Here is a 16769-nt window from a genome sequence, read left to right on the forward strand (position 1 = left end):
TTGAACATATACTTCCAGTTTTCTACTCAAATCTCAATATTTAATTGGTGTTCCCACTTCATAAGGTCTTTAAAGAAAAACCTAAAAAAACAACCCCCCCAAAAAACCAAACAACCCAACAACCAATTAAATCCACTAATTAATTCTCAGGGTTTTTTTCTCTTCTTGTATTTATTCCTATGCAAACCATCTTCTCAAGACAGGGCTAGTATTGTTGGTTGGTGTGTTCACTGAAGCGCCAATTCAGTCAGAAAAACTTACAAATCTCATAAAAGATTTAGTGAAAACACTATTTCAATTAGATTATAAGCACACTTTATTTTAAGACGGCATTCTTAGGTCTTCAGACATAACAAGGAAGTGTACATATAAGAAGGCTTGACCAGATGATTGCAGAGTTACTCAGACCAGAGGAGGGTAAGCCAGAGCAGGCCCAAAGGCTAGATACAGAGGAAGGTCACTTCAGTGGGCTCAGGAAAACAAGCTGACTCTAACTGCAAGTTACCAGGCTGATCACATCCCTGAGATCAAGGTTTTAACTGAACCATTAGAAACAACTTCAGAAAAAAAACCCAAAACAGCCTAAGTGAAACATATTCTTTTGGTTCCTTCATATTTTGAAATTACTTATTAAAAAAAATTGGGGTGATTCCAGCATTTTTATCCCATATAATGTATATCATTGCTGTACTTAGAAATAATTGCAATTCATATAGCAGAGTGTAATATATTAAAAACACTAGCTTTCATTACTTGCATCAGATTACCCTGAATGTGCCTGAAACTTGGAAAAATTAGCAAAACCAGCAAAACATACTGATTAAAGCTGGGCAAACTTTGCTAGCTTACTCTGCTGCCTTCAGGCATCATGTCACCAGTTTTCAGGGCAAGTAGTCTTGTCCATTCCAGTTCAGTGTTTAAAGGAACTCTTGCACCAGAATCTGATCAGTGACTTCTACCAGTTAAGTAACCTTACCTGCAAATGCTTAATTCTGGAAAACTGTCCATAGCCAGAAACTTACTATTTGCATCCTGATGGTCTATTATTAGACATACATGATCATACATACACATCTAAACACATAAGCTGCATCTTCCACTTAAATACTTCAGAATATACCAGAAGGACATGAAGTGGGTTTTTCCTCCAATACATCTGCCTTTTTTACTGTGAGGAATTAAATTCAATTGCTGGATATATACTTCCAGTGTTTCTTGGAAAGCCTTCAATTTTCAACAGTGTAACAACAGAAGTGCTTAGAAGAAGCACCTAGGTCACTGAATCCAATTATCCTCAGACAGAAAACTGAGCTATAAAGTCTTTCTTACACTTTACATAACCAAGACACCCCTTTGTCCCAACTGCTCTTACTGCAGTGATTGTTCTAGGACTTCACTATAGAATAACAAATCTCCTCTTAGTTTTCACTAGAAATTAATTTTTGGTCACATTATAATGATTTGGTTTTGTGTCAGTACCAGCTTTTAATGTAAATAGCTCTTTTTCTTTCCTTGCATTTTGTCTTCCTGATGTATTTAAAGCCAGCACACACACTTCATATGCTCCTTTTGTGGGCTGAACAGCAAAGAAAGAAGACTGAGGTTCAGCTGCTTATTTTTATTCTAGCAGTCATTTTGTGCACCTATTAAAAAGTTCAAAATTAATGAAAGTTTCAAGTATATTCAACATATTCTACAACTCTCTTGATAAGTTGCATATCAGTCTAATCCTGTGTCTCTTTCTTTTCAGTGAAGATGATAGGATACATATTTTAGAGAAGTGCTTCATCATCTATATGTTTTTCTTTATTTGTGCAGTACCCAGATATGTTACTGAATGATATTCCAAACAAATAATGAGTTCCTATATTTTGTTTCAGGTCTCCTCAAGCGTTCTTTTAACCTGCATTTCACTTTATGCTTAAATATGCATGATTTTTTTGGATAGAGTTTTACAATTCCAGCAATAACAAAACTAACATATTTGGTGTCAAGTCTGATTTTAAACAGATTTAACTCTAAAGAACTTCTAAAATAAAAATCTTTTTAGTATTTTGAAAATGCAGGTATTTACCAAAGAGGTAGAAAACAGCATAGTAAAGACAAGAAAAAGAATAGTACTTACGGTCTGTAAGACTAGCAATCCCTGCAAGAGTAGTGATGGGAACATGAGGCATATCCCCATTCATCCTGAAGTTCTGGGAGAGTAGTGCCTACACAGATATTTCAGTTCAGGTGCCAGCTATCATTACTTCCCATCTCCCAAGCACTAAACACAAAAACAAAAAGAACAAAACCAAATACAATCTCTCAGTTTACTTTTGAAAAATTTTAAATTCATTAACATAAATGAAACAGACCATACTACCTTTAGTTGCATACTGAGTGAATTTTTTTCAAGAGTGTATAGAACAGTGAAGATTTTTAAAAACAAGTGGCATTAGACAATTAAAAAGCAAGCTTCCTTCTGGTCTCAGAAGCAACCCCTTCATCAAAAAAAGATGCAAATTAAGGCAATTAAAAATAGTTTGGTCAGGTTATACAATACTGACTGAAAAACTGGTAACAAAACTTCTGTTAGTTCATGCTGAAGTGTGATAGGACTTAATGCATAACCAATTGAAGTAATTAGCTGTTATATTCACTTCCCAGTTTTGCAGAAGGAGACATTTTCTTAAAGAGACTAGCAAAACTAAAAGTAGCAATTTACAGATTCAAAAATAAAGGAGCAAACAAATTGACAAATAAAAAATCTAAGTACATTATAAAAGCAGTAGCTATTGCAATATCTTTTTAATATATCACTGTCTGGTCAAACTACTACCAGAAATACTATTAATTCCTCCTGGGGAAAAAACCAAAGCTTTGCTACCACTGAACTAGCTCATTTATTTCCTGTAAAACAGCACATTTTATATTCAACTACAGAAAAGGGAATTAGTTCACTCAGTTTTCACTAATTGTAAAGATCCCAAATGTAAGGAAGTCCACACTGCTAAAAAATAATTGTAGTTCCAAACTATCAGAAATTTACAAACATCACACATTACAATCCCCTAGTATATAATGAAATTGACATGATTTTTCTGAAGACATTAAAGGAATTTGATATGTGGTTACCTGTTGTAAACAGGCACCTGTGTTGTCAGTTTGGGAAATTGTAAAAAGAGTCCTTACATAAGCATTTCTCTTACCTACTGAAATGCTGAAATCATTATTTACTTACGCTTACTTTACAAGCCTACATTTTTGAGAATTACATATGAAATACATACAAACCACAAGATCTTTGTCATTTCCTTAGTAACGTTTATCTCATTCTTTCTCATGTCACACCAATGTAGCAACATACGGCAATATATAGCAATATATATAATACCACTGCTTATAAATACATATAGACTCCAAGACAAGGAAAACAACGTTATAAGTCTTTTTCTGCTCAAAGTTTTCATCAGCCACTGAAATTACGTTTTCAAAGATTCCCTGTCTGCACATTTGTTGAAAAAAATACTAATACTGAGGTTAACAGAACTGTCAGTGAGTTGACTTCCTTTGCTGCACCTGCCAGAGTCTCATTCTAACCTAAATTACTTTTCTTAAAATTAAAAATATAGTACATTGCAGATACAGAAATCTAGTAAGTAAGGAAACTGCTACAGACTACAGATAGTTATTCTGTGTGGGTTGCTGTGTTTGGTTTGGTTTTTTTTTTTTAATCCAGGAGAAAACATCCCACAGAGCAGTTTCAAGTACTACTCAATACTCAAGGGTTTTTTATCCTGAATGAATACAAATATATGCAGAATTTCACTGGTTGCCTAATTCCACAAATAAGCAATTCTAAAAAAGAAATTAAAAAAAATAAAATAAATACTCTAAGAGTCCCATAATGAGTCTGCACCAACAAACCCACAGGAGATAACACTTCTAGAATCTGACTTTTCACTGAAAGCCTAGAAACTAAAGAACACCTTTCATGCATAAGTTACATTTACCATAAAAATGTCATGTCTGGTGGCTTCTCCTGACTGAAACTGCATCTACGGAAAGGCCACATCACTAGCCAGTATTATCGGAAATTTTTATGTAGCACAGAAATAGTGAAATATAAGAAAAAAAAGTCTATTCACTTTCACTTCCTCATCACATGAGAAAGCTGTTAACGCAGAGGCTGTTACTCCTAATTCAAGTTCATTCCTAATTCAAGTATTACCGCCACAATAAATAAATTATACAGACATTTTACAGGAAAAATTCCTCCAAAACCAGACACATAAAATTAGAAACCTTTTCCACAGATATGTGATAAGAAACCTGAACATGGCAAGGTCCAGACCTGAGAATGGAGCAAGTGCAGTGAGCTGGGATGGTCAGGGGAAAAGTAAACTTTCTTTGAAAGAGAAGAGAAAAAGTGGTTGGCTTGTTTAACTAACAAAACAAAGGTCAAGAGGGGATGTGGTTGCTCTCTCTAAGGCGGTCAAAGAAGGTTACAAAGGAAGAAAGCCACAGAGCAATGCTAACACAACAATAAATGGGCACGTGAATGCAAGCAAGAAGAAAAACAGAAAAGAGCTTTTCACCATCAGAGCTGCCAATTTCTCGAACAGCCTTCCAGTAGTATAGATAAGCAACACCACTACTCCAAAGGCGGACTGTACAGATGTTACAAAAGGGATGGGATGTGGTTGCCTGCACCAGCTGGGGGCTAAGCATGGTAATTCAAGAAGTCTATCTCTGACATTATGAAGTTTTTGCAAGCATGATGAAATGAATAAACAGATGAGAGTAAACAAGAGAGAAAGAGAGACTGATGGGATTAAGTGATAGGATTAGTTTATAAAACAAACACAATATGAAGAAACCACATTGTAATATCTGGGTCCAAATACTACAGCTGTTGTGTTGAGGGCAAAATTGCATCTGTTATAAAATTGGCAAACAAGGTGGGATTCAATTCCAGAAGCAGAGACTGGGATCCAGTGAAATTACAACTCAAACTTGATGCTACTGAGAACATCAATAAACTCACTGGCTTAAAGATTTTAAAATCTCAAGCACTTAGAGGAATAAAGATTGACAGCTCAAGACAGTATAGGTTTTTCCATACAAAATATCAGAACAGCATGTAATGATAGCTTGGCTGTCAGGCAAGTTTTGCTGGGGTTTTCTCCCCTACCACCATTCCCCAAATGTAAGAAGAGTTAGAAGTGCTATTGTAGCAGCTCACAACTAGTCAAGAAGAATCATCATTTTCAATATCTAAAAATTTTCCATTGCCAGGTTTGTTCAGTAATTGTTATCAATACCATAACATTTTTACCCCTTTACTGAAAAAAGTGAAACTGTTAGTTATATTAGCTGAATTAAGGAAATCAAAGATCTACTCTGGAAGGCCTTTAACCAATGCATTAGACTGCAGTGTAGCAGTTCAAACAGAGTACAAGAAATTCAGTCTACATATATGTATGAGATCTTGGATATTCAGTATATAGGTACTTATACTCTTGCTTCTTTATAAGAAAAAACGGATACCATAGAAGACATTTTAGGGAGGAAGGAACTGCAATGTACAAAGGAAGCAACACAAAGAAACCCTCAGTGAAAGGAAAACAGTGAAATGGCAGCGTATCTAAAGACTAACACATGAAAAAGTTATCATCATAATACACATTAATAAAGCAAAGCCAAGCCAAGATAGCATGGAAAGTAATATTTAAAAAGTTTAGGCTATGGATAATAAGTACCCATTTAAGTGTTATTTTTGTAAGCTATCCTTTTCACTTTTGTTTTTTTTAATGATCTAGATTTGTATGTTATCTTCTTTCCCCCCCTTTTTTTGTTTTAATTATCTATATTCCCCCTTAATGCAAGGGCAAAATAAAGGGACGAAGAGAAGACGAAAGTAAGTTGGGAACAATTTAAGTACAGACACTGACATCCAGTGAAGAGAAATTACAAGCATAAAAGGGAAAAAAAAAAAAAAAGCAACAACCCAAGCAAACAAACCAAAAAAATTACCTTGTTAAAATAAAATAAGAAATAGAAACAAATTGCAATTGTATTTTTTCAGATATTGCAGCATTTAACTACCAATGAAATTATGAGAGGACTCTGACCACTGGTTATCATAGGAAGGTATAAGCTCTGCATTTATGAAACATTCCTCTTGGTTCAGAAACTGTCTTGTATCTAACAAAAATACCAGGTTTTCCCCAGCTTTGCTACATGCATGCATAAGAACAGTAAAAAACAAATGAAAAAGAAAAATCTGTTTATATGCACTAATACAAAAAGGCTCAGTAGCAATGCAAAGACAAGCAACCTATCTCAGAATTCAGAAGTTTTAAATGTTTCATTCCTCATTCTCCAGGGTATTCTTCAACTTATTATATATTTGGATTTAAAACAATAAATTATATGTAACTGACATGATATTTTCCAGGAAGTAAAAAGGTGGATTAAAATTAAATTTTAAAGAAAAGCTACAATATTAGACACCTATGGTTTTCTTTTTAAAATTAAATAGTCTTGTTTTATTTCATTTAGATCATGGAATCTTTATTTAACATGAAAGTACTTTAAAAAGTAGTTCCAGTTTCCTATATATTGAGTAACATCATATAGATTTAATGACAGCACCAGGATCTTGATTTCTTCACCTGCATATGCAAATTAAACCAGTACAACTATATAGTAGCTAATTCGTAATTTAGATGAAAAGAGAACATTTTCTTTTTGTTTAAATCAGCAAACCTGCAATCACAATTTAGCAACCTTTGTCTCATAGTCAGTTTTAAACTTCTACATTTCGCAAAAAACTACTTTTCTTGTTTGTTACTACATAAATCTCTGCTAGCTATCAGTCCCTAAACTATCCTTTAAAAAATTTGCTTCAAGAATGAGAATCACAAAGAGAATGAATTAATATCGTTTAGTTCTAATTCAAATAAGGTATTGTGACTGAGGTACATCACACAGATTTATCCACAAGAGGGCAGATTTCTGGTTTCCATTCCACAGCTACAGTTTTATACAATGACAGTAAGTTTCCAGAACTACATGCTTTCAAAAATACTTCAAAAAACATACTAAAGAAGAAGATATTGTTGACAAAACATAATTTAATACTTAAGTATCCGGGGAGGGGCAAACATACACATTTACAATATAAAGTATTTAACACAAATTCAATCTCAGAAAAAGTCAGTATTGGAAACAGAAGAGTGAATATTAATTAATCAGCTGCCTGGTGCAGCTGTCTAAGGCTAAAATAGTAACACAAGAAAACATGAAGCTACTGGATATTTATTTAAGTTGAATAGCCAAAGAGGTGGTTGCAGCATGTGGAGTGAGGTAAAGGAAAAGGGGGGGTGCAAGCAGGGGAGGGGGTGTGTGTGTGTGTACTAGTGAAATCTGTATGTTTCATTTATAAAGTGATAAGGCAGCAGAACCAGTGATGCTGACAAAACAAGTCGAAAATGAAAAAGTTTGAGATAAGGATCACCTAGTACAACTTCTAAACCAGTATTAGGATAATGTGTTTTCCTATAGTAGGTGCTCAAATCACCACAAACTACAACCACTGTAAAAAAAAAAAAAATCTCAGTGAAAAATACTATACTGTACAATTGTAAATTGCTTATCAGCATAAAGCAATCTTTACGGAAAAAAAATTTAAAGCATCCAGTTTCTTAATCTGTAACTACGGCCACATTCCTTTGGTCTCTGCTGCTCTAATTTGGTAACAATGACACTGATGTCTCTCCTGCCCATGTGATACCAGTGGCAGTGACACCACAGTACATGGCAAGAGAAATACCAGTATGAGCAGCAGAAGCACAGACAGAATGAGACTGGCCTGTGAATTCAGCAAAAGACATCCCCTAATGCAGGAGCACACATACTTCTACCAGGGTAAGCATTAGTTGTGCTCTGCACCTGTAATAACTCTTCCCGGGGGAAGAGAGAAAGGGAGTTGACACAATCAGACCATGCCCGAATTCAGACCAAGCCATTTGCAGAGAACAGATACCTATAGGTAATATGCAGCTTCCCTGATCTGTGGGACAGTGGGATTGAGTGCACCCATGGCAAATTTGCTGACAACTCTGAGCATGTGATGCAGTTCCCACACTGGAGGGAAGGGATGCCATCCAGAAGCACCAAGACAGGCTTGAGAGGTGGGACTGTGCAAAACGTTGTGAAGTTTAAGTGGAGCAGTCATGATACTAACCATCACTGAAAAAAAACATAAAAGGAAAACACCAACCTACTTCATTTGCTCATACATTTATTTCTCATCTGCAGTACATATTCCACACACAATTTTTACTTCAACAAAGAATGTAAAAGCTCTTTTTAGCGAGCATAGCCCTGTGCTTGCTCAGGCCCATATGCAGTGGCTGGTATTAGATACAGTTCATTTTATTGAAAGAAAATAGCTAAGGGATGTACAGAAGAGCAAAAGCAAATAAAAGAGTTCATTTAAGTCAGCTCTGTCAAATGGAGAACACTTCAGATTGCAATATCCATCTTTGTTAATAAAATAGTTGTGACACGTATTAGGGAGGAAGTAGCAGTTTGGTTTTTTTCAACTTTCTGGAATGTCTCATATTAGCTGTTACTAATGCTGCCCTTTCCTAAGAACTGTTGTGTACTGACTTCCACTTATATTTTAAAGACTTTGTTCTTTTACTAGGCTGGAATTTAACCAGACTAAAAGCCTAGTGATTAAAAACTGAACCAAAACCTACTTAATACAGTAGTCTCTTCCAATTTTTAATCTTGCATTTCTGCCCTCGAACTCTCTCAGCTGCTTCATAACCTTTACAAAACAAAACCGGTAAGAAATTAACCTCTTGAGGCAGCAGTTGATTTTAGACAAGTCTTCATGACACAAAATTTTTGCCTCTTTTTTGACTTCGAAAATTAATTAAAATCTCTCCAAACTTCTTCCATACACACTAAGGAAACAGATGCACCCAGTACACCATTTCTTTAACCATCTGCAATAAACACCAACGGAAAATTCTACATAAACAGATTTAGTGAGCTGCATTTCAAAAGCACATCACTTCCTCTTCATATTGGAATTAATACTGACCAGTGATACGTTATTTCGTTTGTCCTAATACTCATCTTGTTGCCCGTTTTTCAACTTTAACTTCTCACACGTACAAGAGAGATGCTATATAGCACTGCAGGTAGCTAAGATGCTTTTCTTCTGGATTGGTGTATTACTTCCCCTCATCCTCTCAACACAATGAAGCAATTCCTCCATGCAAAGACTCTCTTTACTAGGCTGCTGTAACATACCCAGTTTCTCTCTCTCAAATCAAATCCACTCCCACACCTCTCAGCTGCTGGACGAAGAGAGACAGCACACGTTGCAGCCTCTTTCTCAATGGGAACACAAGAATCTCCTCTATTCAACAACCAATTTCCACAAACTAAATTGTCTTGAGACTTCCAGGCCTTGTAAATTATAACTGAAATTTGCTGATGCTTTCCAAAATTATTAGGCTGAAGGACTTACAGATAAAGAGGTGCCTAATGATCAATAGGTAGAAAATTATTAAATTAATCAGTGTTTTTAGTGACTGTGTGCAGAAACACAAAGAGCTCCCGTTATACTGTCCTGCTGTACCCATTTGCACCATTAGTGGCAACATAATTATTTTTGTGGCTTTATAGCATTCACTACTGAAAATTTGTTCTGTTTGGTTCATTTTACCAAGGTAAATGAGGTATTTTATATTGTTTATGCACCATACAGGCAGATACACTCTCTAAAGGAAAGTATGTTAACATTTAAGAGACAAAAACCCCGAAATAATCAATGCAATTTAACATTTTAATTAAGATTAATAACATCGTGCAAAAACATATTGCCACAGAAGGTTGAACACAAGAGCAAAGGTAACTTTCAAAAAAACCCAACTGCAGTGTTAGTGTCTAATAAATACCGTAACTGTGTAAGAGACTCCAAGAGATTAAATTTTTCTGTTTGATAACTGATTTTAGTTAGTGTTTGTGTGCTAAAATTGAGAATTACATAAGCCTTTTGAACAACACACCATCCAACCTATCAATGCTAAAACTGTAGAACTCCATGACTTTGTGACTACAATTAGTATCAGGATTCCTTGATGTTTTACTTTATGTCATTTAAAGGAACGTATTTAAAGGAATACATCCTATCCTATTTATTATAATCCCTATTAACACTATAAAAAAGAAGTTACCAATAAGCCTGTAAACTAGTATCACTAGTCAGCCAAGATAGTCCCACACACACTCTGGTCAGCTAACCTTCTGAGGCAGAATGAGCTCAAAGACATAGAACAGAAAACAAATGGAGACTAGGGCTCAGGGAAAAAAAACCAAACACATTTAAAAAGTTAATAATAAACCCTGAAGCATAGCACACACAACATCTAGACATATTGTGCTGCAATAACTGTTAATGAACTAAGCTCAAATAAAGGCCAGCTTACCACGAGCAATTGGGGCTAGACAGTAACAATCTGAAATGTCTCAATAGCTAGGAAAAATATTATATTGGTGTTTGGTCCTTGTAGGTCTGGGGAAGGGTTCACCACGTTACCTATGAAAGTGCCCTGTGTAATTCTGAACTTCTGTGGCTGTTGCTGGTTCTCCTACAGCTGCAGCAAAAACACAGCAGAAATTTCTTAAGCTCACAAACTGTACTGAAAGGAGGGATGCACTTAAAAAAAAATTAAATTGCTCCGAAGTGGTGTCTCTTCACCTTACTGACCATCTTCCACATGTTACTCTTGATAGCCTGTATATTTACAAATCTAAACCAAAACTACACAGGAATTGTACCAAGTAGTTTGCGAAGCTGCTCACCGGCTAAGGCAAGCTCACAGCTTCCACCAAGATTACACTTTGCAACTTAGGAAGTTTTCAAACTTACCACTGTCACACCATAAACAAACATTCTATCAAGAACAACCAGATGAAATTATGATGGTCATGCACAAAAAATGTTTGGGGATTTTTAATGTGTGTTCTGTCCATGTTAAACATTCTCAGTTCATTTTCACTGGGTACTGCAGCAACACAAAGAAACACAAAATAGCTGTCAACAGTGACAACATACTTGTAGAAGTCATAATTTACAGCAAAAAAAAAGGTAATTATTTATGTGGATAGGAATACCATGACCCAGTTACTATATAACAAGTACAGTGAAGCACACTACTTTGAGGAAAAATCTCCTTTTCATAGAAATTGCCTAAAACATGCATCTGATTTTTTTTCTTTAACAAACTTAACTAACTGAAACCAGTTTGGAAATTTTCTTCATACTTGAGTAGAGCTCACTCAATACAACTTAATTTTATAGTAAAATAAAAGCAACTGAATTTAAGCTAATTCTGAAAGAGAATATAAACTCAAATGTTTAATGTAGCTCAATTCAATCACTTTAAATTAATTCCTCCTGTTAATTTGCATTAAAAGTCTTAAGTGTTGTGAGGTAGACAAGGATTGAGCAATGCCTTTACTTCTAATTATTTGAGCAAAGTCACACATTTTGAAATGGTTCAGCTGACCACAAATAATACACCTATGAACTAGCTTCCCATTTGTTTTTCCAAGAAACAAGAACAATTCCAAGTTACACCTTATAAATTTCTTATCAGAACTTCCAGTACAAACTTATCAATCACAATAAAAGTGTGTAGAGCACAGAAAACAGAAGATTAGCTATGACATTTCGATATTGAACTGTTGTCAATATAGTAGATTTTACTTTCACCTTAAGGAACACAGCAGATCATAAACTGTGATACAAAGAGCTGAGAACTGAGGAATGGTGCAAAAAATTTCACTTCCTTTGCGGACTTCTTCGAAAAACACAGAACATGGCCCATCTGTCATGGCTACCTCCTCATCTCACAACAATTCCACAAAGTACAAGGATGAAAGAGACAAGGCCAAAGAGCTTTCTGAACAGTCCATGAAATGAATGTGATTACCAACCAAACAAGTTATGTTTTGCTGACCTTTTTCCCACATCCAAAATGGACGTTTTTAAATTTAATGTCTTGGTATTCCACTCTGGTTTTGTTCTGTTCCTTTAGCCCTTTGTTTCACCAGCTGTTTTTACACAATTCCCAAGGATGAGGCTGAGTCACATGGTTAGAAAGCTGCAGCTCAGCGGCTCAGACAGGTAGATGTGCAGACACGGCTGCGCACTTACAGAAACCAGGGAGGTAGATGGAAAAATGAGTTCAGATAAATCTAAGCAGTAACTCCAACTGGGATTCCCATCCTGTTACGGAATTTGGCTTCTGCCGATGCAGTGGACAGCACAAATAACTAAAAAGCAACAAAGATACACTTTCCAAAACGTTTAGGAACACTTGAAAACAGCATCTAGCCGACTGAAGGCACAATACACACATTTGTTGTATCCTGACCTGCCTTTCTCCTGCTCCAACTGCTTATCATTTAGCTCTGTCCATGATGTATGTATTAATCCCATTATTGCATAAAATATGGTCTGCCCATGCAGATATTTCTCTAAAGGTCTCCTTTTCAATATGCAACACAAAGAACAGCAGAAAACAAGTAATTTTAAATTTGAAAGGACTGCAAGCTGCCATCACGTCTGCAGCTGGACAATGCCTTTCAGTACCAATGAGGTAAACAGTTCATGACAACAAATACCAAAGACACTGACCACACATTTGTTTTCCCTTCTTTGTTCCCCCCACCTCCTTACCCTTTGAGGGAAAAGGAAGGAATAGAGAACTACTACTGTGTTTATGCATCCAGGAGTAATTATCTCACTACATTTTTCCAAAAAAAATCACAGAATATTGAGGGAAGTGACCTCTGGAGATGATCTTGTCCAATCTCCCACTCAAGCAGGGACACCATGATGTCCAGAAAATTGGGGAGGGGGGTCGGAGGGGGATATAAACCCTCCCATTTTTTAAAGAATCAATGTACTCAAATTGACTATGCACTTTATTTTCTTTAGCAGTAATCTTTATTTAAGATGGCACAGAAGTACCTGATTTGCTCTATAGCAAAATAAATCCAAAGACAATTCAACCATCGAGACAACATCTTTTATTAGACTTAGGAAAAAAAATATTTCCCAAAATCTAAGGCTCTCTGTTCAAAAAGTCAAAGTGTAAACAATCCATTGAGCAACATTATATTAGCGACATTAGTATTTTCAATAATTGCAGAATACTCTGTTTTTGAACTCCTACTCTAGTAGTCATTTTCTCCATTTTCATTTTAAGAGCAAGCAGTGAGAGTTTTAGATTACAAAGGCCCCAGGGAAAGTAACATTTCTAATCTTGACAGTGACAGTAACAAAGCAAAAACTTCTCCTGAATTTAACATTAGCCTCTATCTTTAGACCAAGTAAGTCACAATTAACCACATAACCATATACCAAGAGTATACACAGCTATAAAAGGTTACCACAAGCTAAAAGGGCATCAGTAATTCAGAAATTGTACCAAATTCTACAAAGAATTAAGTCTACACTAAACTTTGATTTCCAAAGCTATTCCATATTGTAGTTTTTACTTTCGGCTTTTAATTCTATTCATGCATTACTTTGATGGAATGCAGAAAGTAAGTTACTTGCTTGAAGACAGCTAGCAGGTACAGTAAATAGTCCAAAAAAAATCCCTTCTACTGTAAATAAGAATAACAAATAAAAAAACCAAACCCAATACAAACCACCAGAGGCTTTTAAAAAGCATCTTCCAAAAAGAAACAAGTATCTCAACATCTCCAGCTGGAAGGGGCCTTTTAAACAAAATTCAAAATATCTGTAATGACAGAGAGATTTTTTCCTACATGATTAGTGGATACAATGAAGTCTTTTCTACTCTTCTCAATTCACGTATTCATGGAACTGTACAAGACTCAGCTTTCAGCTTTAAGTGATAGTACTCGATATGAGTCACAGGCCTCCCAGTCTTGCTTTGACAAATATGAAGAATTTTGGTTAAACAAGCTTTCTGCAACCAGATGAAGTTGAAAGAGGAACACATCCAAGTATCTGACTTTTCTATTTCCCCAATCAGAGTGTACCTGTAGTTTAGATTTCTCCTTTTGCAGCAACCCTTCTCTTGGATCACCAAATACAATGCCTTTCAACTGCTAAACTAACCATCATTAACACTCAGCATACAGCTGGCCTCAGTGCCCGCAATTCCTACAGCACAGTCTTACCAGTAAAACCAAAATACTGGGAAGTATTTTCAACATTACAAGAACCTGAAGCACTTGATTTTTGCAACAAACAGTGCGCAGAATAGAAGAAAAGGTAGGCAAGTCAAGGCAGTTTACCTTATAAACAACCCTTTGCTACCAATGAAAACTAACAGTAGTTACCTCCACAGTTGTAGAGGAGAATGGAATTTTTGTAATTTTAACAGCTGTTGAAAAATCTAATGCAAAAAAGCCAAACAAACAAAAATGTGTCAATTTATAGCACTATATAAACAAGTAACCAGAATAAAGAAAATTATTGTGTACATAGTTTGGGTCATAAAGGTTTCTCCATTATATAAACTCAATTTTAACGCAGACTAAAAAGGATTTCTTAAGTTTTAGAAAGAAAGTATGTGAGAATTTAGAAACTGTATTTCACCTCTGCAAAACTGCCTTCAGGCTAGGAAAGCTGAGAATTCTTATGGGTTGTTTTAAGCATGCCTCCTGATAACAAAACTAGGCTAATACTGCAAGGTTTTCCCTCTCACACTCGTGTTTCAGAATTGCCAGAAGAATTTACACCAACCAGCGTTTAAACTCATCATCTGAGAATTCCGGCACCCTCCAGAACTCTGTTTCTCTCCCTGTCTCTGTACACAGAGATAGAGCAAAACAGTTTCATGTGCTGCAGAACCAAGGAGAACTTGTTTTATGCAGTTTCGTATTCATACCAACTTGAACTTCAGCTTTTATCCCTTATCTATCAGTTTATGGATAACTCTTATTTATCAGGTTACAGATATACTACATACAACACACAACATCCCGTTCCTAATTCAGAGCTACATGGATGCTGGACAATGTTATAAAGTGAAGTTATGACTGATTTTATTCTGAGACAACATGGCTGGGAAGAACTAATTAAAGCTTATGCCACATTTGGCCAAGACAGCCGTCATGAAGCATGCCACAGCAAACTGTGCCTCTCTTTCAGACACAGCTGACTGGCAGAAAAGTTTCAGAATTTGGTACAACTGTGTTTCTTTCTGTAAGAAATTAAGCTAAGGAACTGCACTCACAGTCTTAAGAAACTTACCTCAATAGATAGGGAAATACTACAGAAAGTGACATATGATAGTCAGCAAGTTGAACAGACTAGCAACTTAACTCAGAGGTGGTTTACCAAATCCATGATGATTCAATGGAAGAGGGATCATGAAATGCTGTTGCAATTTAGTAAGTCATGAAATGAAGGTAACATTAACCAGCAGCAACTTAGAATATTAAAGTAATATAACCAAAGTCTCATCTACATATACTTATTTCCAGCTTTACTTCACTGATACAATTGAATCTGCTTGTTCAAACCTAAATTTTACAAATGTAGAAATACTGTCTAGTTTCACACAAATTTTGTAAACCTCAAGAACTGTAAGTATTTAACTTTCTGTAACTGCCAAAATTAAAAGTTTTTCTTCCAATGCATTTTCAAATTATTTCCAATTAATCAAAAAACTTAAGAGGAAGAGAGCACAACAGAATCAGTTTTTACTCAGAAAGTTTTCATCCTTTTTTGACTGCGAGGGACAGAAATTGCATACTGGGGACTACAAATGGTTCTAAAATTTCATTATATTAACACCCAGTAAAGAATAATTATATAGCCAAGTATCATAATGCTATTCACTCTATTTACTATGTTCTTGGGATAGGGGAATTCACAATGTATTTTCTCCTCAGTTAAGGATCACTGAACCTTGTTCGGTAAAGAAGGGAAGATATATCACCATGTCCATCACCATTGTTTATAAGACTGCAGTTTAAGGCGTAGATTAAACTCACGTGGTCTCTGATTTTCGTATAAAACAAGTTTCTCTATCATAAGCAACCCATTCTTTGGCTCCAAGCATATGGACTGAAATCATGGCAAAAGCATGGGCCTCCAAACTGGGCTAGAAAGAACATGGTTCTTTTTTTTAACTATCAATTCATTTGCTACATGATTTTTGGTCTAGGTAAACTCACCTGTTGATGCCTCAATTTTTCTTCAAATTTGCACAGGAATGGGATGGCACATCTGCTAAGATACAGAAACAGAACACAAAACTACTCAGCCTCCTTCATTCCTTCCACACTCTTTTCTAAAATTTATCAAACATGGTCATTCACAGAAGCATTCACGAACAAAAGTCCCCTCTGAGTATACATGAAGACAGAGCAAAACTATTCTAGAGTAGAAATGAAACAGTCAATTCCTTTGAAACAAAGAAATGCACTTCAGCAACAGAAATAGTTTTGGTAAAGAGACTGAGTAATACAATATGCATTTAGAAAGCAAGCTTTCCAAAACAGGGTCTTAACTACGGGATTTCTTTGTGAATCACATAGTACATTCAATGCCATTCTCTTATCTCAAAAAAATAGCTCCTATAGCAGCATTGACTACAAATCAACACCATTTCTTTGAAATGTACTCATTTCAAAGAAAAGGAACATGCAGAGCAAGTGCATTTGTTTTTTAAGTGTCCACCTTCAAACGCAGCATCAAATCA

At 35.6% G+C, this 16769-nt stretch overlaps 1 protein-coding gene across 6 annotated transcripts in view; it reads right to left on the minus strand.

Moving 5' to 3' along the window:
• Window positions 1-16769, minus strand: part of NIPBL (NIPBL cohesin loading factor) — a 135015-nt gene that overhangs the window by 93408 nt on the left and 24838 nt on the right. For 4 of the 6 annotated variants that reach the window (XM_010395173.4, XM_019283352.2, XM_010395170.4 and 1 more), the window contains exon 2: window positions 2126-2269. In XM_010395173.4, the coding sequence (XP_010393475.2) occupies window positions 2126-2189 (64 nt within the window). In that variant the 5' untranslated portion in view covers window positions 2190-2269. Of the gene's footprint in view, window positions 1-2125; window positions 2270-16242; window positions 16298-16769 lie in introns of all 6 variants that reach the window. The other 2 variants (XM_010395171.4, XM_019283351.3) reach the window with 2 other exon arrangements.

The sequence above is a fragment of the Corvus cornix genome, chromosome Z, assembly GCF_000738735.6.
Source record: "Corvus cornix cornix isolate S_Up_H32 chromosome Z, ASM73873v5, whole genome shotgun sequence".
In the NCBI taxonomy this organism is placed as follows: domain Eukaryota; kingdom Metazoa; phylum Chordata; class Aves; order Passeriformes; family Corvidae; genus Corvus; species Corvus cornix.